At 37.6% G+C, this 26,764-nt stretch overlaps 1 protein-coding gene across 3 annotated transcripts in view; it reads right to left on the bottom strand.

Annotated features, from left to right (window-relative positions):
• Positions 1 to 26,764, bottom strand: part of LOC150087834 (far upstream element-binding protein 1-like) — a 250,614-nt gene that overhangs the window by 211,464 nt on the left and 12,386 nt on the right. For all 3 annotated transcript variants that reach the window (XM_090369223.1, XM_090369222.1, XM_090369224.1), the window contains exon 2: positions 11,840 to 11,921. In XM_090369223.1, coding sequence (XP_090225349.1) covers positions 11,840 to 11,921 — 82 coding nt within the window. The remainder of the gene's footprint in view (positions 1 to 11,839; positions 11,922 to 26,764) is intronic.

Genomic DNA, 26,764 nt, shown 5'->3' with positions numbered 1-26,764 from the left:
ATTCAAAATCGAGAAGACGCAGGTAAGCGACATCCTAAAGAAAAAAATGAACTGCTCAAACAATTTTGGCAACACGGAAATGATCAGGTTCAAAAATCATTCCCAAAAACCGTTGGGCTTCAATTTTGTCGCACACGTGCTAAAAAAATTCCCATTAATGGGCCTATTATTAGGAAAAAGCTTTGGAGGTTGCAAAATCTATGGGAATAAATGATTTCAAAGCTTCTGTGGGATGGCTAGACAAGTTCAAAACTTGGCATAAAATTTCTTGGAAAACCGTAAGTGGTGAAGGTGGATCTGTTGATACTGGGGTTGTAACAGAGTGGACCGTCAAATTGGAAGATTTATGTCGTGATTTTGAAGCTAAGGATATTTACAACTGTGACGAAACAGGGTTGTTTTTTTAAGCTCTTCCTGAAAAAACAATGAGTCTAAAAAACGAAAAGTGCCAGGGTGGAAAAATTTCTAAGGAACGCTTGACTGTACTATTGTGTACAAATAGTACACATTATTGTGTACAAATTGTGTACTATTGTGTACAAATATGCTGGGAGACTTTGAATAACCTCTTGTTATAGGAAACCCACAAAATCCTCGTTGTTTCAAGGGGGTAAAGTTGAATCTTTTGGATGTTGACTGGAAGTCTAATAAAAAAGCGTGGATGACACGAGATATCATAAGCGAATGGATAAGTCAATTTAACCAAAACATGATTCGTCAAACCAGAAAAATTATTCTTTTCATGGATAATGCTGGATCTCACCCGCACATTGAATTGTCCAACATTCAAATCATTTTTCTGCTACCAAACAGCCCTTGGATCAAGGGATAATAAAAAATTTTAAACTTCACTACAGAAAACGTGTTTTAAGACATCTCATTGCAAACATGAACGATGTAACATGTGCAAGTGACCTTGCAAAGAAAATCAGCATCCTAGATGCAATTAAATGGATTTCCTCTTCAGTAAACGCAATTAGAAAACAAACTGTCGTGAACTGTTTTGTAAAGTCTGGCTTCTCAAACGCAAAAATTGAAGTTGTGAACAGCAATGTGGAGCACCAAGAAGAACAAGAACTTCAACATCTATTGATAATGTACGATACTTCCGCTACAAGTGACCCTGGCTACAAAGATATAGACTCAAACCTCACTACAGAAGATGGTGCTCTAGATATCAACGACATTATCGTCGATATTTTTCAAGAAGTTCCTCATGAGGATGAAGAAATGGAAGGAGGTCATTCTGTCGAAGAACATATTAACGACGAACCACCGATGAAAATAGAAGAAGCGCTCATACAAATCAATCGTTTAAAAAATGTTTTCCGCCGCTGAAGAGATACTGAAGGACTTTTTCGATGGTTTCTTCACTCCAAACAAATGTTGATAACAAAATTATCAGCCGGAAGAAGGTGCAGAAGAACATAAGTGATTACTGTATGCATTTTTCTTAAGATAAATTCATAATATGCATAGCACAATTGTATGTATATTATTTACAAAAATATTGTGCAAAATCTGTATATAATTTAATTTAATTTTACATTAAACGTTTAACGATTTTTCTTTATCTCTTGTGTATGTAATTGTATATTATTTACAAAAATATTGTTCAAAATCTGTATATATTTTAATTTAATTTTACATTAAATGTTTAACGATTTTTCTTTCTTTTTTTTTTTTTTTCTCCCTCAGACTTCTTGTTAGCGGACACTTCTCTCTAACGGACACATTTTCGTTCCCCATGGCTGTCCGTTAAAGACGTTTCACTGTATACACAGTCGATTCCGGTTATTTGGGACACATCGGGACTAGTGCATTTTGGCCCGATTAAGCGGCTGCCCCAATTATCCGTAGTTTCATGTAAATAGTTAAAAATACAATGGATCCCCGCTTTACATTTGATTCACTGTACAATCAAATCACGTTACGACGGACTCACCATAGTAAAGTACCATTCACTATACGATGTGTAGTAAGCGCCATCATTGTGATCACGTTTGTGAATTGAAATTTAATTCTCTTAAACGGCGATTCTAATTAGCAAAAATAGGAGGAAATTTATCCACAGGCTATAAAAGTAAAGATATATTAAGCACAAATTTACCTTTTATTACCTTACCAATTAAAAAACTAAATGATACGTGAAAATCGGAATAATTAATGCATACTGTAATATGTACATACTAACTAGTTGATATTTCTGTTCACTGAGATTTTCGGAAGGGGGTTAAAATTTAAAAGAGTAAAAAGATAAGCAATCAATAACAAAGAACACGGCACACACAAATTGCAAATAACACGATACGCACAAGTGAGGACGGAGTGAGTAACGAGTTACCAAGCTTTAAAAATAGGAATGAAGATTCCATGGAAGCGTAAACACATTTCAGCACAATAACCCACAGAACTCTAGCTGTCGGTATTATCGCAAATTCAATAAGATCGAGTTTACTATTCGTTTATGATAGATTGCACTAACAGAAAAGCCCAATAAACAGGTGACTGCTAATTGTTTTTATTGTTTTATGGTTGTGACCGCCAGAATTCCGACCGAACCACGTGGTTCGGTCGGAGAAAATCGTAGGGTAATCTCCAGGGCTGTGGTCTCCTGCCCCGATTAAACGGCATGTTGTCCCACTTAAGCGAAGTAAACCCTGGCCATCTTCTTGATTGGGTTCTGTTTTTTAAGATTTGCCCCAAATAAACGGCTGCCCCGATTAACCGGTGGCCCAAATAATATATATATATATATTTTTTCCCCCCATTATCATTTTAAAAGGGCATTAATGTGAAATGCATAAACTGAAGCATCTTAAAGCAGGGAGTACTTGCGCAAATATGCAAATTTATTTTACATATACAGTTTAATGTATCAATTTAATGTATTGTACATAAATTTCAAAGTTAATACCAGTAGTACTATACTAAACTAATTTTAGAGAGAGAGAGAGAGAGAGAGAGAGAGAGAAATCTTTATTGCAACTAAATGAATACAATGTACACAGATGTAAGTGAAGTTGCAACTGTTCCATCACTGCCAAAGGCCTGGAGCTCACATCAGAATAGATAATTATGTGCACAATGATATAAAAATTAAAAAATGTAACATGTTATTACGATTCCTCACATTATGCAGTATTAACTATATTTACAAGCTATATCATGTACAGTTATATTTACAATAAAAATATATAGTATACATGAATGGTACTGCTCTGTCAAACAAATTTTGTCGCAACACAGGAGAGCTTGGCAATTCACGTGCCCTCCAACATCGGGTGTGGAGGGCACACAAACTTGTTCTTACTGGAGCGAGCTGCTAAGACTTCTTTCCTGTAGGTTTTATTGCTGCAAAACTTATGCAAGTCAGCGTCGGGGTGCTATACTTCTGGTAGCGTTTGTTTAGGAGGAAGTGGTCTCGGATACAAAGCCTCCAATGCTTCGAGCAGAGCATCGGGGTTGACCGAAGTTCTGGCTTGGATATTCGCCAGCAACACATCCCAAATGCAGGGTATTGAGATTTGACCCATGATCATTTTAACTATAGCTATCAGTTGTTGTATTTCAATGATCAGGCAGTCGTTGCATCCCTAGTGAAGTAGCTAAGGGTGTAGTTCTGTCCTGTGGTGGGAGACAAGTTTTTCCAGTTAGCCATTCAAGGAGCCAGAATTCTGCAGCTAGGATTTTCTAAAGTAATACAATGTCTATATCTACTAACTTCATTAACCTTGATTCCTGAATACCAGAAATGTATTGACTGAAATGAAAGTGCAAATTTTCTGATGACATGAAAGAAAAGCAATCTTGTTTCTCTGAAGAGAAGAATGAAAAAAAGGCAAGTGTTCGATTTGTGATTGTTCAATTTGATTATACTGAGAAATGTGATTTAAATTGATTTCAAACTGAACATTCACAGTAAAATAAAAAAAAAATAAAAAAAAAATTTAAATGGACTGCATCTACAAAAATAAATTTTTTGGATCACAGATGAGGGCAAAGCTAATCAGCAATAGAAATTGGTGGCCACTTCAGGATGACACTGTACAATATAATATATATGTTAGATAATGTAAGCAGACAGTTACATTTCAGATGCACTACATTTTTATTTCTTAAATTAACTGATGTTTTATTGTTTTGTGATTAACAGAAGTGAAAAGCAACTATTTTGTTATCAATTAATTAATTACTTATTAATTAGTAATATCAAAATAATTAAATCAAAGAAATTTGGGATGCATTACTGTTAAGTAAACGATCACAGGGAACATTCAGTTTCCTCAAATGACTGATGCCAATAACTCTGCACTAATGCTGGGTATTATATCAAACACTGAGCTTTTAAATGCACAACAAACTTTTCTATTCATGTGATGTCATAGAATTTAAAAATACATCGATGGTTCTACTGTTGATGATCCTGCTCAGATAGCTGATAATCTGAATGAGCAATTTACATCTGCATTCACACATGAGTTATTAAAGGAGGAAAATGCCAGACGTTTATCAAACTGTAACAGGGTGCTTAATGATTTTGCAATAACTGAGAGCAAAGTGAAGGAGATATTGTTGAAGTTAAACAAAAGGCACCTGCTGGGATCTATCCAGTTATATTAAAGGAGGTGGCAAAAGAAGTAAGGAAACCTTTAGCCATAATTATGAGAGCATCCTTGGATTCAGAGGAAGTCCCCTTTGACTGGAGATGTGTGTGCAAATGTATCCCCAATTCACAAAGGGGGATCTAAGGGTGACACGAGTGACAGTTATTTCAGCTTTTCTTCTGGGGAAAATAATAGAGTCACTGGTTAAAGACTCATTGCAGGATCATCTAGACCAGTGGTTCTCAACCATTTTTTGCGTGGCCCACTGCTGAGTTTCACTCATTTCTGTGGCCCCACTCCTCATATTGTTTGATTATAATAAATCTAATATTTATAATAAATATATACTTAATCAACTGCACTTTTTATTTATAACATGTATTATTTGTTTATAGTATAAGGAATATTAATAATAAAAATGGGATTTATTAACTACAATCTTTATTTATAATAGAATTTTACACACAATATTTTGTTTATTCACAATATACAATTATGCTCCTAACAAAAAAATAATACAATATTATTGTCCTTTAGTAGTTTAGTGAGATCAGCAAGGATCTCACTAATTTCTTTTTTATATCAGTAACAATTTTTTTTCAGAAGTGAACTTTTTGTGGCCCACTTAAGTTTCCATGACCCCCAATTTAACGACTTTTACCTGTGGCCCCTCAGAAATATGGCATGTCCCCCGTTGAGAACCACTGATCTAGACAAGACAGCAGTAATAATTCAGACACAGCAGGGGTTTGTTAAGGGAAAGTCTTGTCTGACAAATTTGATTGGATAATATGATGTGGTTACAAAACAACAGGATGCAAAAAATAATTTTGATATCATATACAACGGGTACTAGGAAAGTTTTGCAATACAGCTTTGTTTATTTAATTTTTTCAAAGTAATTTCCTCTACATTCAATACACGTCTCCATCCTCCGAAACCAATCTTGAAACCAGTTCTGCCAAGTTTCACTAGGGAGTAAAGCACACTCGTCCCAAGCCCGTAGAAGGTCCTCATCACTGGAAAACCGCCTCCCTTTTAGCTTCATTTTCACATGCGGGAACAGTGCAAAGTCGCAGGGAGCAAGGTCTGGACTGTAGGGAGGGTGCTCGAGAAGTTTCAGTCCTGTCGTGGTCAAATATTCGGTGCAGGCTTTGGCGCGGTGAGCTGGAGCATTATCGTGATGGAGGTACCAGGTGTCCATTCTTGACTTTGGCCGCAGGTTCTTCATAGATCCAATGACTTTAGGCAGGCATTGTTCAGTATACCACTTAGCTGTGACTGTCTTCTGCGTGTCCAAAACGACACGTTCCACAATTCCACTCGATTTGAAAAATACAGCTATCATTTTCTTCTTTACAGATCGGGATTTTCTGACAATTACGGGTGTGTCGTCATCATCAAAGACCCAAACTTTGTTTTGAGCCTTGGTCGGCAGATCGTAATAATACAGCCAAGTCTCGTCACCTGTCACGATGTTGTTCACATACCGAGATTGTCCCTTATCAAACTTTTTTTAACATCTCCCGGCACCAAGTCACACGTCGTGTCATCTGCTCTTCAGTCAGTTGATGCGGCACCCAGAGAAAACAAAGTTTCTTCACGTGCAAATGATCTTGCAGAATCGAACGAATTGCTGGTGCATTTAGGCCCAAAGTATCCTCTATCTGTTGGTAGGTCACTCGCCTGTTTTCGTCAAGCATTTTCCTCACAGCAGTAACGTTTTCCTCCGTAACTGACGTTCGTGGCCTTCCCGGCCTCTCAGAATCCTCCAGAGTGAAATTTCCCCTTTGGGATTCTCTATACCACCTGAATATCGTTGTACGATGTGGACAATCATCATCTAGTGCACGAGTCATTTCTTCTAAGCACTGGTCTATGGTTAAACCACGCACGAAATTATACCGCAAAACTGTCCTTATCTCATTTCGTGACCACGATGGCATCGCAAGCACTTTACACTCTCACTACTAATGAATAACTGAGCCCATTGACTTGGCGCAGCGGCTACTATGCACGTATGAACATGTCTCAACATGCAGCAACAAGCAGCTTCCTGTGATTCATTGTTGCGTCATATTGCAAAACTTTCCTAGTACCCTTTGTACTTGGATTTCAGGAAAGCTTTTAACACTGCTGCACATGGAAGACTACTGTGCAAATTGCAGCAGTGTGGTATTAAGAGTAAATTCCTACAATGCATAAAAGGGTGGTTGAGTGGAAGAAGACAGAGTGGTAATCAATGGACGCTGCTCTTCTAGACAAGTCATTAGTGGAGTCCACCGGGGTTCAGTGTTGGGCCCACTGCTGTTTTGTATATTTATCAATGATATTGATAAAGGTATATCAGGCTTAATGTTGAAGTTTGCAGATGATACAATGGCTGGCAGGGTTATTAATGACAGTAATGGCAGTGTGCTACTGCAACAGGATCTAGAAAATTTGGGCAGATGGGCTGTGAAGTGACAACTGAAGTTTAACATTGACAAATGCAATGTACTGCTTATGGGTAGAAATAACCAGAAAAAAACAGAGAAACATGCCAACTGTGTGGTACTACACTTAGGGTGGTAGAAAATGAAAGAAGATCTGGGAGTAATTCTGCAGCCAGATATGAAGTTTTCTGAGCAATGCAGACAGGCTGTAAGAGCAGGTCATGCAGTTTTGTCAATGATATACAGGAATTTTGCTGGCAGGGAAAAGGACACCTTGAGTACTGTATACAGGTCCGGAGGCCTCATTTTAGGAAGGATATAGAGCTGCTGGAATGAGTATAGAGAAGGGCAACAATTAACCAGCGGGTGGTTAATTGCTGGAACAAACTTCTATCTGTCGTTGTGGAAGTTGATAGCTTAAATAAATTCAAGGAGGAAGACTGCTGCACAAATTGGAGCAGTGTGGCATTGCAGGCAAATTGCTGCTATGGATAAAGGGGTGGTTAAGGGGGAGAAGACAGAGAGGGGTAATCAATGGACACTGCTCATCGTGGCCTAATGTTATTAGTGGAGTCCCTCAGGGTTCAGTGTAGGGTCCATTATTGTTTTCTGTATTTATAAATAACATTGATGATGGTATATCAAGCTTAATGTCCAAGTTTGCAGACGATACAAAGGTTGGCAGGGTTGTCAAGGACACTACTGACACTATGCTGCTGCAACAGGATCTGGAAAGGTTGAGCAGATGGGCTGAGAGGTGGCAAATGAAGTTTAACATTGACAAATGTAAAGTACTACACATGGGAAACAGCAACCCCAGAGCAACGTATCAACTCTGTGGTACTACACTGACAGTGGTAGAGAATGAAAAGGACCTGGGGGTAATTGTGCAGGCAGATATGAAGTTCTCTGAGCAGTGCAGACAGGCTGCACGAGTAGCTCATGGTGTCTTATCAATGATATACAGGAATTTTTCTAGCAGGGATAAGGAGGTGATTATTCCCTTGTATAAGGCAATGGTCAGGCCACACCTTGAGTACTGTATACAGGTCTGGAGGCCTCATTTCAAGAAGGATGTAGAGCTACTGGAACGAGTACAGAGAAGGGCAACAAGGTTAGTGAATGGAACAAAGGGTTGCTCTTACGAAGAAAGGCTTAAGTTTTGCAAATTACAGTGTCTGGAGACTAGGCACTGGTGGGGTGATCTGATAGAGGTGTATAAAGCCTTGAATGGTTTGAGCATGCTCAATGCTGATGGGATTCTGCCTCTTGCTCAGAATAATCACCTGAGAGGGCATAAATTCAAATTGAGGAAAGACAGATGTAGGATAGATGTGCGGAAATTTGCCTTTAACCAGCGGGTAGTTGGTTGGTGGAACAGACTTCCATCCCTTGTTGTGGAAGTTGATAGCCTAAATAAATTTAAGGCTCATCTGGACAGGTATTTTGAACGAACGGAAGGATGAAGTGGAAGTTTTTTTTTTTTTTTTTTTTTTTTTCCTGGCTGATGCTGCATAAGCTTGATTTCTTGCATCATATGCCTCTACTAATGCTAACAATATTAGTGAATGGAACAAAGGCTTAAATTTTGCAATTTCAGTGTCTGGAGACTAGGCACCTGCGAAGTGATCTGATTGAGGTGTCAGCCCTTGAATGGGTTGAGCATGCTGAATTCTGATGGGATTCTTCTGCTTGCTCAGATTACAAATCTGTGTTGGCATAAATTCAAATTGAGGAAAGACAGCTGTAGAATAGATGTGTTGAAATTTGCCTTTAGCCAGCAGGTGGTTAATTGCTGGAACCAACTTCTATCTGTCGTTGAATTGGACAAACTTCAAGAGGGAATGGATGTGTGATATAGGGTTTTTTTTTTTTTTTTTTTTTGAGTGATGCCTACATAAGTTCATACGCTTGCTTTCATGTATCACACGCCTTCATTACTACTACTACTACATTAACAACTTAGGAAGAACTGCGGTTAATGGTATTTGCCTTTAAGTCGAATATAACGCCAAGCCTTAGCGTCAATGTTCTCAACATTTGTTGGATTTTTACTTCTCCATTGAATTTTCTCTGCAATTCTATCTGCATTGGGTTATCACAACCCATTTCTCAGGGAGAGGGGGGAATGTATAGAGTTGTTCAAATGGTAGTTACCCCCCAACACACCACTTGGTGTTCATTTAGGCAAAACATTATTCACACAGCTTGGCATAACATTATGCTAATAAAGGCAAATAAAGGACTGAAGGACTGATGAGAATTCGGTAAGCTTCAAAACAGCTATCCTGGTGGTGTGTCACATTTTTGATAAGAAAAATCTAAAGCAGAACCTAACAACGGAATGTAATGAAAATGTGAGACAAAAAAAGTAATTGTTGACAAATATTTGCATTGTTGCAGTCATATGACAAATATTTGTATTGTTACAATTATACTATTCAACAAATGGCCACAATCATACTTTCTAATTAAACCATTGGCTTGGATTTTGTTAACCTCTTCCAAGTCAGGGATGCTTTCATATAAAACATCTTTTGTGTGTACAGGGTACACACACTTTCTTCTCTTAAATAGATTTGAGTGGATTTAGCTGTTCAGATGATAGGCAGAACTATAAATTATGATATATTTTTTTATAAGGTGGATGTAAGATGAAACCTTAGCACTGAGTTGTTGGCAATAATTTTTTTTGAGGGAGCAAAATTACATCACATACTGCCTGTTACCTGCTGCTTCACCATACATTATGCAACATAATATCCACTACATGTTTTTCTGTATAATGTAATACACTATTATGTATTTGTCATGTGCAATCTGGATAACTAAGTTTCTACTGTATAACTTCACTAGCAGCCACATTTCAGTTATCATAATACTGTTCAACTCCCAGCTAGACCACTGGTGTCTTGAAGTATAAAATTTACTGTGAATATAAAATATTTATCTGGTTTACTGACAACCAATTCAATTTCATCAATACTGTTACCATAGTTGTTTGTGGTGGGGGAGTAGTATAGTTGCCTGTGTTAGAAGTAGAAAAGAAGGTTGAAACCTTCCCTTCTACCGCTAAAACAAGCAAACAATTCCTTGATACTCTTCCTTGCCTACTTAAATAATAATCACTCATAACGTGTCTCCTTATAATTTGTAAGTACCCATGCAACTTTCTTTTCTGACATTCTGATATTCATGCAATGTTTGCACTTGTTGACGCATTAAGTCAACAAGTGCAGACAAGTGTAGTTGCTAAACCTTTCAAATTTACTAACTACACCTGTCATATTAGAATGAAATGCATATGGAGGGTTTCTATTTTTGTGTTTGCTGTGACTGTAGCACACAGTTGTTAACAGAAGTACTTCTTGCAGGAATTTTCTAGCTAACTATGAGGTTAGTTTCCCAAACAGTAAACTTTCGAAAGCCAGTTTTAGTTTTTGCTGCATTAATGTTTTAAGAACCCCAGTAGACCCTGAATGTCACCTACTGATTTCCAAGCTGCTATACAACCTGTGACCGAAAGTATGACTGATGCCTTTCCATGAATGCTGTACATCAGTTCAGACACAACAATAAAAATCAGAATTTGCAAATTTGCAAACTTTCAGTGTTGGACAGCAGTTTAATGCCAATCCAATAACCTTTGTACGTGTAATGATGCACAAAAGTTAGTGCCAATACTGAGTATAAAGTGATGTGGTAACACTTCATTGGTGGTAGTGACTGAAACCATAAAGTCCATTACACACCGAACAGTAACAAACTACCTACACTCTGTAGTAGTTTCACAGTGTAAGTAGTTCATAACTGTTCGTGACTGTCCTTGAACACTCTGAACAGTTACGAAATAACTGTTCAGAGTGTTCAAATGGAACTACACTGTGAAAGTACTACAGAGACAAGCTTTGTTAATAACAAGACACTCCATATCAAACAGAATTGGTATGTGGACGACGACATCAAAAAGTCAGTTCAATTTTGCTGTAACTAAAAATGGAAAAGATTTGTTTGTTTGGGAATTTTTTAGGTGCATCAGCAACTATGGCCATAGTGCACCAAAAAAGATTTGTAATGTGTTAATTTTCGTTAATTTATAAAAAATGAAAATAATATATACATATTTCAGTTTTAAGTATTATAGTTTGCCATGTTTCTTTGTACGAAAAGGGAATGATAAGTGGTTAGTCATATGTACAGATTAAATAACAACTAAGTACAGTGCTACATGAATGTATTCTAAAATGTAGTTCAGGGGTAATTCCAGTGCAAGCAGCCACACATGAGGTACCTTTCTATGCTAAAGAGGCCTGAAAAATGGGTTCAGTAGAACCTTGCTACATTGCCAATACTAAGTATAGAGTGATATGATAAGACTTCAATAAATACAATAAAAACAAATTCATGTGGTAAGAGAGTACTTAGTTGTATCTTAATCTATAAGCATGTCTGCTTGCTTATTATGTTTGTTGTTACTGTTTCCTGCTTAAACTTTCTTCAGTATGGACATCTGCATTCCTGAATCCCCAAACTTGCTTCCACTATCCAGCCCTACAATTTATGGAAATCTTTTATGACACCTAATAATTCCATAAGATGACTCCAGTGTTTATTACAAATAAATATAAATACCAAGGTCTAGTATTCATCAATCTGTCAGTTGACCCTTAAATTAGACCTGAGACATTAAAGGAAATTAATATCACTATTTGCCTAGCTCCTTTTTTAATATGAAAATTAGTTTCCTAATCCCATTATAATAAATGCAATCTTATCATACGAAGCAGTGTTAAATACCTGTTTTACGATCACCTTCTAAAGGTCTTTTTGTGCCTCCACTACTATTATCGTTCCCTGATGTATGAATTTTGGCAGCAATCTAAAAAACAAAAACATAAAGTTAAATATAAAATTTCTTAATTGATACAATTATTAGAAGTAACACTGATAAACAGAATTTTAACCTACTAATTATTCCATAGCTGCCTATTTTATTTTATTTTTTTTTTTACTTTCAAAAAGCTGAAGATTGGGTAAACAAGTGGAAAATGGAAGGTTTTTTTTTTTTGGCCAAAACATGCAGTTCTTTCCAAAAAAAACTTTCTTATTTTTTTTTTTTTTCAAAATCAATTCATTTTAATTTAATTCAAAAAAATGTTTTCTCCAAAAAGCACTACTGGAAAACTCTCCATAATAAAATACACTTCACCATACGATATGTAGTAAGCGTGGAACATTGTGATCAAGTTTGCAAATTTAATTTTAATTCTATTAAACGTACGCTATATGTACTTAAAAAATAGGAATGAAGAGAAGATTCTGAAAATTTATGTTTTTTATATGATTTCAGTGAATGGGAAACACATTTTACCATAATAAAGTAAAAACCCACAGAATTCCAGCTATCGGTATTATCGCAAATGCAATAAGATTGAGTTTACTAGCCACTTATAATCAGATTGCGCTAACAAAAGCACAATATACCGGAAATTGCAAATTGTTTTATATGGTAGTGACCTCCAAAAAATGTGCTTTAGAAAAATATCACAAATGCTTTCAAAATTGATTCTTAAAACAAAACATAACAATAAACAGTGTAGTAGTAGTAGTAGTGGCACATGATGCAAGAAAGCAAGTGTAGGAGCTTATGCAGCATCAGCCAAAAAAAAAAAAAAAAAAAAAAAAATCACACCATTCCCTCCAAATGCCTGTCCAGTTCCTCCTTAAATTTATTTAACCTATCAACTTCCACAACGACAGATGGAAGTTTTTTCCAGCAATTAACCACCCGCTGGCTAAAGGCAAATTTCCGCACATCTATTCTACATCTGTCCTTTCTTAATTTGAACTTATGTCCCCGTAGGTTGGTAATCTGAACAAGTGGAAGGATCCCATCAGAATTCAGCGTGCTCAACCCATTCAAGGCCTTACAGACCTCAATCAGATCACCGCGCAGGTGCCTAGTCTCCAGCCACTGCAATTTGCAGAACTTAAGCCTCTCTTGGTAAGAGAATCCCTTCATTCCCCTCACCAATCGTGAAGGTATAGTGCATTTTAATTATTTGAATTGGTTTTTTGAAATTTGACTATAAAGCAGCTAGTTCTACTAACCAGTGATCACTGGTGCCTACTTATTTCACTTTAAGGTGGCTTACGGTTGTCTCCACCACATGGTCCCTTCTCTCAGCAAATAGCTACGTTTGTAAATGTGTTGGGCACGTGTTTTGTTTTTGTATCCTTTAGTTGAAATGCTTTTTTGCATTGTGCTTGCTTTCCATAAATTTGCTGTATTGAATTCTTGAAAGTACAACATTGTATAAACTGATAATATGGCCCCTAAAAAGCACAGTAAAAAACAAAATTTCAATTAATATTAAACAAGAAAGTGGAAAAAATATGAGGGTGCTAAAATTAGTTCATTGGTGCATGAATATGGTTTTTCCCAATCAACCATTTCGACCACTGTGAAACAAAAAGAAAACCTTAAAAAGTTAAAGTGATAAATCTAACACAGTCCAAAAGGGCAGAGAACTCAGTGTAGAAATGGAAAGGCTTTTGTTGCTGAGGATAAAATAAAAACAAATGAAGGGTGATACAGTTCCTGGACAATCCATTTGTAAACATGCAAAGCAGGTTTTTGAGGACTTAAAGGCTAAAACACCTTCAACTTGTGATACATGATATGGGAACTTTAAAGCCAGCAAAGGTTGGTTTGACCGTTTTAGAAAAACGGTCCAATATTAAAAGTGTCACAAGGCACGGAGAGGCATGCAGTGCTGATCAGGAAACAGCTGAAAACTTTAAGGTGGAGTTCCAAGAGCTTGTTGAGAAGAAGGGTTACTGTTCTCAACAAATCTTTAATACAGACGAAATGGGCCCCTTTTGGTAAAGAATGCCCAGGCAAACATACATCACAAAAGAAGAGGCCTCGTTGCCTGGGCATAAGCCTATGAAGGATAGGCTTACTCTGTTATTGGGGTCCAATGCCTCTGATGATTTTAAACTGAAGCCAACGTTGGTTTACTTCTCAGAAATTCCAAGAGTGTTTAAACAGCAGGTCATCGAAAGCAGGTTGGGTGTCTGGCGGTGTAATAAGAAGGCCTGGCTGACAAGACACCTCTTCAATGAATGGTTATTTGAAGTGGTTTGTCCTTCAGTCAAAAGTTAAAACTTCCTTTAAAGGCACTGTTAATTTTGGATAATGCTCCAGGCCATGATCCCGAATTTTCCCGATCCCTGGAGGCGCAATTTGACTTTGTTACTGTCAAATTTCTCCCACCTAATGCGCATGCAGCTACATCGAGTCAAGCTGATGGAACACGCCAGAAGACAACGCACGATTGCCAACTTTAAAAAAATTTACATGAAGAAGATGCTTGCCAAGTGCTTTGAAGAGACTTCTAGAGGAAGAGCCATCACCTTAAAGGAATTTTGGAAGACCAGGTTTAATATCTTAGACTGTGTACAAATGCTTGTAAGTTCTTAGAACGAAGTTTTAGCTTGGTGCCTCAATGCAGCCTGGAAGAACTTGTGGCCATCAGTCATCCATGATTTTGAAAGATTTGAAGCTGAAGGTGTTCTAGAGCAGGAATTTATCACTCTTGGTGAATCCTTGGCTCTTGAAATTGATGCGGCAAATGTGAAGGAGTTGACAACAGACAAGCTTCAGGAATTAGAGCAGATGGGCAAGCATGACAGTGAAGATGAGGAACATGAAGATGATGACCATGTAGCAACAACTCAAGAAATTATATGAGCGAATTTCCAAGCAGAAGGAAAAACGCCTTTGGAATAAGAAAGTGAAAAAAAGGTGACAAAGAACAGGAGTAAGTTCAGGAGCACAGGTTTTGAAAACAAGTGGAGAAATACCATCGGGACCTGGAGCTTTCTTAACATCAAGATTCATCAAAATACTTCTGACATCCTTTTGACGGAAGACCACAGAAGGCATTAAATGGAGCGTGTTGGGAATGGTGGGAGGTGTTTTACCAAGATCATTAATACATGAGTTGGAATAAATATGGGATGCTAGCAGATCAGCTTTATCCTTGGCTGAAGTGAAAACAGAACCATCTGGTTTGGACAGAGGTGGGAGCAGAGATGGGCAAACGTTGTGGCCAATAGCTTTGGCAAGAGACCAGAATGCTCGGCTACCATTAGGGCAAGAAGCAAGTTTTCTACTCTTAGCCTGTTCAAACTAGTTTGGACTGATTAAAAACTGCTTTACAATTGTTGCGAGCTTTGGTGTATGCAGAAAATGACACCGAAGAATTAGAAACAAGCCAATTATGATATGCAACATTCTTCTCTTGAACAGCCTTAGCACATTTATTGGAAAACCAAGGTTTAGATAAAGGACGAGATTTCAAAGTGGAGTGTTGGATAAAGGATTCCATTCCTGCAAGAATAATTTCACTGACACGATCTGAGCAAACGTTGACATCAGAAGTTTTGAAACAGTAATCCGACCATGGAAAAGAAATCTCGCAGGTCATCCCATTTTGCAATCTTGTAATGCCAAACTATATGACGTTGGGAATAGTCGTGAGATAAAGGCTCCATTGGAGAAGAGACAATCACCAAGTTGTGATCTGAGGTGCCTAAAGGACCTCTCACTTCGACCGTGTACTTAGATGGGTTGTTTGTAAGAAAAAGATCAAGCGTTTTGGCTGTATGGTTAGGACTGTCCGGTATCCTTGTAGGTAAATGAACAGTCTGTGCAAGGTCATCAATAATTGCAAAAGCCTCGGCATCTCGACCAGCTGAGTTGGTGTGACTAGAAAACGGAAGCAGCTGGATTGTGAACATTAAAATCACCAAGGAAAATTACCTCACTGTTAGGAAAGCTGGACTGGAGAAAGTCAAGCTGCAAAGAGAGGAAGTCAAAGAGCTCCAAGTGATTAGTGGAGTTGGGAGAACGGTAGAGACAACAGATGGATTTGACACAATGAGGTAGAGATTTTAAGCCAGAGAAGATCGAAAAGAGGAGATTCCAAATTACCAAGTCTCTGACAGGGAATATCGGGAGGACATATGCACAAGTACCACCTTTGAGGCGAAAGGAATCATACAGCGAATAATTAGGGCAACTGAGATGAGCAGTAGTTGAATCAACCAATAACTGAGATTCTGTCAGAAAAAGTACATGAGGTTTGGCAGACTGCAAGTGGAAATAGACATCCTTGAGATTAGAATTGAGACCACATATATTTGTGAAATGAATTAGGAAGTGTTTGGGAGGTTTAGATCTTTTCGCAGATAAGCTTACTCTATTAGTTTGATAATTCATGGTGTATTCAATAGTAAGAAAAAGTGAGTGGGACATGCTATATAAAGTAATGAAATTTTTGGATATGGCATATACATGGTAAGAATATACCCAGATCCTTGACATAATGTGGCCTCAACAATGATTCCCCCCCCCCCACATAAACACTACTTGGACTCCCTCCAGTCACTATCTGGCAGAGTAGAGGTAGCAAGATTATACACTAGCTGATCCGGAAGCCTCCTAGAGAGTTACCAATAGGTTCGGTCCAGTGTACTAACTAGCAGCCGGCCTGCAAACACCGTTTTGGAGCTGTACCTTCAAAATGTAAGGAAGATTGGATCTTGCCACAATGTTCATCATAACCTCAAAATTCATCAATCATACTGCACGATTGAAGAGATGGGAAGGATTGACCGGAACTTAGCTCTGGACACTAAACATGGGTTCCATCACTTCAAGCCTCCAATAAGAAAAGTGGTAGTATTGCACCAGTTGAGTCATCTACCACCTAGTAACACACAGGGGCATTCCTCCATGTGGTGTGGGTGCCACACTTCAATCCCTGCTTACGTTGGTTCACACCTGGGTAGTCTTTTTTAATTTAAAAATACCACACATACACACGATAAGATATAAGAGTATAATTACACTACACTATTCCCAGCAATGGCAATGTTGAGGAAACATTGCCACACACTCTTACATTTCTAAATAACACTATTGATTTTCTGAATTTTTTTTTTTTTTAATGTGATTTTTATTTATGTATATATATATATATATATATATATATATGTGTGATTTATCACATTTTTATGTGATTATGTGAATGCTTAGTTAAAGGCAAAACTAAGCTAGCCAGTGTGATTAGGGAAAAACTATTTAAAATACTGTCCTTAACTACTATGATGTACAACCCCCTCAATTGGCTAGTTACAAAATACCACAACAAAAAACTACTGACAACAAAAGCTCTATGAATATTAAGTCCTAACTAAATCATTAGCTAAATTCAAAATTAAGCTAACAATACATGACAGAGAGAATTAATCTATTTATTAAAACACAATTTTGTATAGCAATTAAGCAACAAAAAAAAAAAAAAAGCCCAAACTTTTCCAAAACTTGTCTGTCAGGAGCTGAATTTTCAGCATCTGTACACACAGTATCCTAGCCTTGCCTGAGAGCATTACCGAAGCTGAACAAGAAAAAGGTTATCCAAATTCAGTGTGTGTTTTCCTCACCTGGCTGAATATTCTCCCATACTCAACAATTGTAAAATGCCAATCATGGCTTTGGATAATTTGTGATATTTCAAGCTTCCTTATGCACTTGTCAGTTCCCAATCCAAGGACCACTGTACATGAATTCTTTCATAATGGCATCTGGTAGGTTCCACATGGAAAAGCTGTTGATGTTCTGTTCCATAAGCATGAACCATGCATTATCTATAAGAGGTATTCAGAACCACAATGTTTTGTTTATGGATAAAACCGGTTTCGTCTGATAGTTTTCAGACGTAGTAAATCGTTCACTGATTTTGGCATTAACCTTTCTGATCAAATTAAAGGTAAAAGTAACTGTTATTGATCAACAATGAGCAGCATAAGGCAAATATAATTATAAATATATAATCATAAGGCAACCTTGGACCTCCATCAAGTAAAGTCAACACTGAAAACGTAGGTTTTCTCTATCACGTAATGCATTTGTCTAGGGAAAGGTGTTGCTAATAACTGAACTAAACAAAAATTCGGGCACTGTACACGAAGGTATTGCTGATTCTTATTTTGAAATAACTGTTTTCTTTTATTGATTAACAACAATTGCTCACTTTATATTTGACAATAAAATATTTTTTTAAATATGACTTGATCGAAAGGTAATTGAAAATGTGTGTGCCGGTAGTTGTTAGGAGTTTGAACTGGTTAGAAGTATTTTTTTTTTAAAATATCCATGTGTAAGGTAGTACCTTAAATCTTACATGGCCATAAGCTGAGTTATTATTAGTAGTCAGTATATGGCTTTGAATGGCTTAAGCAAACTCAATACTGATGGAATTTTTCCTCTTGCTCAGACTATGCACAAGGGGGCATAAATTCAAATTGAGAAAGAAAGGTTGCAGAATAGATGCGTGGAAGTTTGTTTTCAGCCAATGGGTGGATGATTTGTGGAAGAAGCTTCCATCTGTTGTTGTAAGAGTGGGTGGTTTCAATAAATTTAAGGAATAACTAAGCAAACTTGGAGAGGATGGATAAGTGAAATGGATTTTTTTTTTTTTTTTTGCTGCTGCCATACAAGCTTCCTTTCCTGCATCATTTGCCACTAGTAATATTAAAAACCTAGTAGCCTCTATGATTAATTCCCTAAATGCCTCCGATTTAGAATTACCTGTTGGCAATTCATCATCAGTTGGTCACACTGTGTGTACGATGCTGATTTAGCTCTTGCCACACAGGCTAAAGATTTTCAGACCGTAGAAAACACCTTGTAACGCCTTAATCAACATTGGAAATTATTATCACAAAAATGCCTTATGAGCATACACAATTAAAATGAACCTAATCTTGTTCCACCTTAAAAACAAGGGTGCCAAGAGGGCATTAAATACCACTCGGAAGAGCAACCAGCTGACTTTGATAAACACTGTTTACATAGCTGTCACAGCTGATCGCACCCCAACCTTTAAGACAAAAAATGCCAGACTAAAAGTTACACCCTAAAACATCCTCCAGAGGCTTGCTTCAACTGCATGGGAAGCCAACTAATACATGCTAAGAACAGCTTCAGCTATATATTTCTTGATTACAGAATATGCCAGTCCTATCTAGGCAATAAACTATCATGCAAAAAAATTACATCCCTGACTTGCAGACTAGTGACCTGATGCCTCAAATAAATGTGTTAATGACCTTTACATTAATGATCAGAATACCTATTAACAGCATGAAAGAAAGAACCAAGCAGCTACTTGATCCCAGATATGCATTATATGACCAGAAACCAGCTCCACCTTATCTCTCATCCTTCAGGAGCTGCCTACATAAGACAACACTGCTTTTTTTTGGCTGATATTACTAGATTAAGATACTGGCAAGAAGCTGTTTCCAGTTTCAAATTCTGATAATTTATATGCATCCCATGCATTTTTCTTCTCTGTTATGAGTCTCCGTAGCCAGATGGGAAGGAGCAGCAGTGCATAGCACATGCTTCTTGATTAGAACGGGGTTCGAGCCCGTCACCACCAAATATGGAGGATGCGGAAAGGTCAGGGAATGACCACCGCATATCCCGGAGCAATATGGCCTTAGTTGCTAATGCTCCTAAAATCCAAATAACAAACGAGTCTCATTAGTTCATTTGATAACCATTTAGGCCTAAACCTTGAACAATATTCTGGAGGCCTCATTTTAGGAAGGATGTCAATTTGCTTAAGCATGTACAGAGAAGGGCAACAAGATTGGTGAGTGGAATGAAGGAATCCTCTTACCAAGAGAGGCTTAAGTCTGCAAATTGCAGTGGCTGGAGACTAGGCACCTGCGCAGTGATCTGATTGAGGTGTATAAGGCCTTGAATGGGTTGAGCACGCTGAATTCTGATGGGATCCCTCCACTTGTTCAGATTACGAACCTAAGGGGGCATAAATTCAAATTAAGAAAAGACAGATGTAGAATAGATGTGCGGAAATTTTCCTTTAGCCAGCGGGTGGTTAATTGCTGGAACAAACTTCCATCTGTCGTTGTGGAAGTTGATAGGTTGAATAAATTTAAGGAGGAATTGGACAGGCATTTGGAGGGAATGGTGTGAATTTTTTTTTTTTTTTTTGGCTGATGCTGCATAAGCTCATACACTTGCTTTCTTGCATCACATGCCACTACTACTAGATCCAGTTATAAAAGAGTAATAGTGTGCCGAGATTGGCTTCACACATGTTTCAGCATACTGTAGTGAATGCCGTCTGGTCCTGCTCGGAGATTTGCTCAAAGATTCTTTCATTTCAGATAAACAGCTGGTTATACGGAAGTGAAAGTCTAGTTGCGAAACTAAACTTATGACGTTCTGAATCAGTTTTACTGCGTTGAAAGGAGATCACATAAGAGGAACAGGCAGAAATGTTATAAAAAGATTCGGCTAAAGCATTTGCAATGTCAGTAGGAGAGGATAAGTCCTGCCCACTGCATTGTATTATCGGAGATTGCAGCGGTAGAAATTTCCCATTGAGAGCTTGAATTTTTTTCCAAATGATTCGAGTGTCAGTATTTTTGTTAATAACTGAGGCGAATTTAATCCAGGAGTCACGTTTTGCTGTCTTCCTAATTTGTCTTGCTTTGACTCTGAGTTTTTTGTACATAATTAGGTTGGCAGTAGTTGGAAATTTGCAAAACTGGTTCCAGGCACAGTTTTCTTCTCGTTTCACTTTGGAGCATTCTTCATTCCACCACTGATTTTGGTTTACATGCTTGAGCTGATCAGATTTTGGAATGGAAATTTCTGCTGCAGATAATATATGGCTTGTAATGTGATCAGTTACATCATCAATATGTTTTTGTTGTACATATAGTTTGTCAAGTAGGACACAAGTTGAATAGTTTTTCCAGTCTGCTTTATGAAAGTTCCAAGAAGTACGGCCTTTGGGACATGACACTGTGTGTTTGAATTGAACTGATGATAGGAAAATGGTCAGTGTGGAATGGATCATTTAGCACTAACCATTCCATGCTTGGAAAAAGAGATGCTGAACATATGGATAGGTCTATGGCTGATGTAGTACCTGTAGGTAGTTGGATATGAGTTGGAGAGCCAGAATTTAACAGAGTCAGGTTATGGTTATCCAGGAATATGTCTATTAATTGGCCTCTCCTATCCATGGTGGAAGATCACCATAATGGATGGTGACCGTTGAAATCGCCGAGTAAAGACTGGAGGTGGCAGTTGTGTGATAAGATTGTCAAGTTCAGTCTGGGAGCAAGGATAATTCAGTGGGATATAAATGGATGTAAGGGTTAACGATATTCCCATTGCTATCCGAACCGCTACAACTTCTAAAGAGGTTTGTAGTTGGAGATGTCTTGACGGTGTATTAGTTTTGATAAGAATAGCTACCCCACCACGAGCAGGAGTGTCAGAATCCATCTCGCCTAAACATAGTATAATTTTTAATTTTCAGAGAAACTTGTGGTGATAAAAAGGTTTCCTGTAAACATACACCTATTGCTTTAGTTTGTACGAGTAAATCATTCAAGTCACCTATATTACTGCATAATCCTCTACAGTTCCATTGAAGGAATTTATTCATTTGTTGGATTTATTTGAGGAAGATTGATCTGACTGTTTTTTCTGAGAAGGTTTCTGTCTGCTTAGTTTTGATTTTTCATTTCTGGGAAAGGTTGGGCATCCTGTATCCATGGTATCATTAGCATGTAACTCTAGTACTGTGTCTTCATCCTCTGGTTTTCAATAGTAGCTGATTTTGTTGTTTCGGCCAAGGTTGAGATAGCATCAGTTGGAATGCTGATTAGGGTGTTGCTGGTCTCACTGACTGTAGTTTTCTTATTGTAAGTTAGCACAGTTTTGGCCCAGATGGCAAAGGAAATATTCGGTTCAATGGAGACATCTGTTTGGGTTGCAGTTGAGTGGCTATTTTTGGTGACTGATGCATATGATCGGCTAGGCATGGTTAGCATTATTTGCTTTCTTGCTTCGGGGTATGTGACTTTATGCTCCACTTGATACTTCTGGATTTTTTTCCGTTTTCCAAAGGTCACACGCTTTAGAAAACGCAGGATGGCTTTCTTTACAGTTTGGGCAAGTGGGAGTGGAAGCTGTACAGTCTCCTTGGAGAAGCAAACAGGGCACACAGCATCGCCTCGGCATGCAGTCTGAGAATGGCCGTACTTCTGGCACTTAAAGCAGCAAATGGGATTCAGGATGTAAGGTTGAATCTAGCAGTTTAAGTAACCTGCTTTTAAGGAAGATGGGAGATTCGGAGTACTGAATGTCAAATTTTCTGTATTAGAAAAGGCGATAGCTTGCCAACAGGTTGTATGGATAGGGAATGCATTATCAGAAATGCTGGCATGTCTGTAGTTTGTTTTTCTGTCCATAGTCTCTTCGGACGGTTCAAGTGATGCTCTGAATCAGAGTTCACAGGTCTGGAGCCCGTGGGCTCTAGCAATGGATATGCATCGCAATCCATCGCTGCTCCTATTAGCCCTGGAAGAGGGAATTCCTTCTTCTAGGTTACCAACCCCACCATGTGGAAGCAGGAGCGGTGCCAACCAGTGACCAAGCGATCAGCAGAAGAGGAGAGCAGTACGTTGCTAGCGATTGCAGTAACGTTGCTCAGCGAGGGAAGCAGTAACGTTGCGAGCAGTGGAGAGATTATTAAAGCACTAGTACTCGCCCTAGGAAAATCGCTAGAAAATCACACTAGAAAGATCACTTGGGGCCCATGAAATTCATCAAGTACTAGCATGCTAGGTGGGTTACGAAGACTTCCAGGACGTCTATTTCACACAACATTTAGCCAGTCTTCCATAAGCTCTGCCGACACCCATCCATTTTTTGGGCATGCACAATAACATCTTTGGGGAAAATTTCATTCTTTGGTATGGTTTTTCGATTTAAAATTAAATATGGTGGCAACTTTCGACCATCAGCGGTGATGCATAGCATCACAGTGATAAGCTGCTTTTCGTAGCCCGTGCTTATAATCTTGATTTCTTTAGCGTTGACTGTGTAATTTCAAGGCATATCGAAGAAGACTGGGGTTTCATCAGCATTTCCAATTTGACTAAAATTAAATTTTTTTCCCCTTAACTTCATCACCTGTCGCTGAAAATTAATCAGCTTCTGTTGAAGGACTGCAGAAATTTTTTGACAGATAGATGTTCAGCGCCTTAACGATAATCCGCTACAACGCACCAGCCGCAACTTCCTTTAAAAATTATTTTCTCTATTCCGAGAGACTTGCCAATATCTCCAGCTTTCAATTTCATGGCTTGTTGAGCGATGGGTAATCCTTTTGCATACGTCTCCGTTACAAAACGTATCACGGCTTCGTCAACTTGTGGCAATCTTCCTTTCTTAGGCCTTGTAAAGCACTTGGTTGTTGCTTTGCACGAAAATATGGAATTGCGATCATTTCTCCAACAACGAACATTTACTTCACTAATGTCAAAATGTCGACCCCCAGCTCTATTTCCATGTTCTTTTGCATACACAATAACTTTTTGTTTCAATGCGGCTTTGTAGTGCAATCTTTTTTTACATTTTAATGTGCAATAAGGGATCAAAATTAACGAAATACAGTAACTCCACTTACATATTTTCGAAGATACAAACAAAACTTCCTAGTTTTCGCTGAGTGAGCTCCACTATAATGAAATAACAGTGGCTTCACATTTCGAAAGCACGTGAAATCACCCATGCCACTTTATTCTCCAGCGGAATTGGAGAATGCAATAATGGTCAAACTTGGAGACAGGGTTTCCACGTAAAAACAAAATGTGTGGTGCTGTGCAAAGGTAAAAACAAAATGTGTGGTGCTGTGCAAAGCGTGGGAAAATTAAAAACAAAAAAAACTGCAATCGTAAGACGCCATCAATTCTAAGACGCACCCCATTTTTAGAGACGTTTATAGGGAAAAACAGTCTTAGAATCAAAGAAATACAGTAAGTACAGGTAACCCTCGTATAACAAGTTGTGAAGGTAATCTCATATTGTGAATACCTTCACAATAAATGCAAAACCCTAAACTATGCCGTAATCTATATTTATTTTATTCCTTTATTAAAGCTACATTTAGCATTTTATGTTATTATTATCAATTAAGTTATGTAAACACCTCTAGGGGTTTACGTAAATTACGTATTACCCTTACTCTTTTGGATAGCAATAAATGATTTTACACATACACAGACACACAGGTTCAACTACTGTCACTGCACCTATATCCTGACTTACAATGACTAAGTGAATCAGGATATCCTTATTTACTTAGTCATTATGAAACACATCAATTACTTAAGTTTACATTTAAAAAAATTAACTCACAAAATGCTGGTTAATACCATCAACTCAATTCCTGGTTCAGATTTTTTAAATGAGATATGATTTAATACTGTAAATGCAAAACTCAGAGATAACAGAATGGCTTCAAGAATAGCTTTTAAAAATGTATAAGAGATTTATACCTCTATTATCATCATATTCTTGTTGCTTAAGGTTATAAAGCACTTTAAGTAAGTTAAAACCAACGTATCAATATTGAATATTTGTTTGGCAATATCATACCAATTAATCAAGAATAACTAACTTAATTGTATAGCTTCCACCTAATGACATCACATTTAGGACTTTCTATAACCTGATAGTGCTGGCACAGCACAGCATGCAAAATAAAGCAGTCACTAATGGGGTGCTAGTATGAAAATTTCCTAATTACAAAAAATTAAATTGTAAATTTAATTAAATTTTATTTTTTTAAATTTAACAATTTAATTTTTTAAAAAGCATATAATAAAACTTATAAAACTTATTTTAAAATGTTTAAACTATTTTAAAACTTTTAAAAAGAATTTCAGCCATAAGCTTGAAAGATATTCTATAGAATATCAGTGCATATTTACTTATGAATATATCTATTATATGTTGCAATGATTTCTTAAAATAATCCTGCTTGATGATGTGAGTACCGCACTTTAAGCATTTTGCTATTTTTATATTTAGTTTATTATCATGGTACTATAAGAATTCTATAACTATACTCCTGCTTGATGTTAACTTATGAAAAAAACAATAATAATAATTAAAATATATTATTTTTCTTACATTCATTATACATTCAAGATAATGAATATATTGAGTGTCCAATTTTAAATTACTGTTGCCTTTATTCCAAACATTTCAATAGCATCAAATCATCACATGCCTTCAGGTGAATCTTTGGGGTGGGGTCTGTTGAAAGTTTAGCCACCTAGCAGTTACTTTTTTGAATGCTGTACACCAAAAATTGAAAGAGTCTAAATATCTACTAAAATTACAGTGTAATTTTAATTACAGTGTATTTGATATTAAGAGTAGGAGACCGGCGGAATTACTTAGCAAGTACAGGTCACTGTTGAAAAAAAGCCGTGAATTAGGGTTGAACTTGAAAGTGTCTGCAATTCTGCCCAGACACGATAGGAGGGAGTATATGATGAGAGCCTTGTCGATCAATTCGGCCCTGGAGGGATTGTGCAAGGCTCAAGGGGTAGAATTTTTTTCAGCCTGGACTGTACTTGTTAACAGGAGAGATTGCTTCTACAGGGATGGGATACACTTAAATAGAAAGGGTGCAAGAATTTTTGCTGATGCTGTCGAGGCAGTGTTAGGTGGGTCGGAAAACTGCTAGTTGGGGGGGATACAAGGACTAATAGGTTAACAGTAGCCAGTGGCAGAGGTGGAAGTGATTCTTGCACTGCTTCTATTGAAATGAGCAGAAGTCTGAAAAACAAGATGCAGGATATTTCAGAGACTGCTGGTAGTCATTGCGGTACAAGTAAACACATGGGTTGTGTTAGGGTAGCTAAGAATAGAAACAGGTGCATGTATACCTGCGTGTACACCAATGCTAGGAGTTTGGTAAATAAATTTGATGAATTTGAGGTATTGCTCAAAACATCAAAGGCAGATATTGTTGGGATATCAGAGACGTGGTGTCACACAGATATAAGTAATGCGGAACTGCAATTTGGGGAATACAATGTGTATAGAAAGGATAGACAGGACAGGAGGGGAGGAGGGGTTATGCTATTAATTAAGAAACACATAAAGTCCAAGGAAGTGAAGCCAGTCGACATCGATGGACAGGGCAGTGTCGAGTCAGTTTGGTGTGACATAAGCATAGGGAAATCAAAATTGAGAGTAGGAGTGTGCTATAGGCCTAATGACTCTGATGAGTATAATAAGATATTGTACAGGGAAATAGAGTGGGCCAGTAAATCAGAGAGTCTTATAATGGGGGATTTTAATTTCCCAGATATTGACTGGAATTTGTGGGTTGGTCACTCACACACTAGCAAGGCTTTTGTGGATTTATTGGATGATTGTTTTCTACATCAGCATGTTCGTGAGGCAACAAGAGGGAGCAATACTCTTGATCTGATTATCAGTAGTGATTCTTCATGCATTAAGAACCTGCACATAAATGAACCACTAGGTGGCAGTGATCACAGTGTGTTGAAGTGGGATTTACTCAAGGAGGTAACTACCATCAGAGGTAAAGGGAAGGGTTTTTGTTTTCGTAAAGGCGACTATGATGGTCTGAGACAGTATTTAAATTCTATACAGTGGGACCAACTGATGATGTTACCAACAGCAAACTCAAAATGGGAAGCATTCAAGGAACTAATCTTGGAGGCTACCAGGCTTTACATACCAACTAAGAAATATTGTTCAAGGTTTAGGCC

Source organism: Mastigoproctus giganteus, chromosome 3 (genome assembly GCF_048544385.1).
Source record: "Mastigoproctus giganteus isolate SK-2022 chromosome 3, ASM4854438v1, whole genome shotgun sequence".
Taxonomy (NCBI): Eukaryota; Metazoa; Arthropoda; class Arachnida; order Uropygi; family Thelyphonidae; genus Mastigoproctus; species Mastigoproctus giganteus.
Note: the sequence above shows the minus strand (reverse complement) of the source record. Positions and strands in the feature narration are given on the sequence as shown.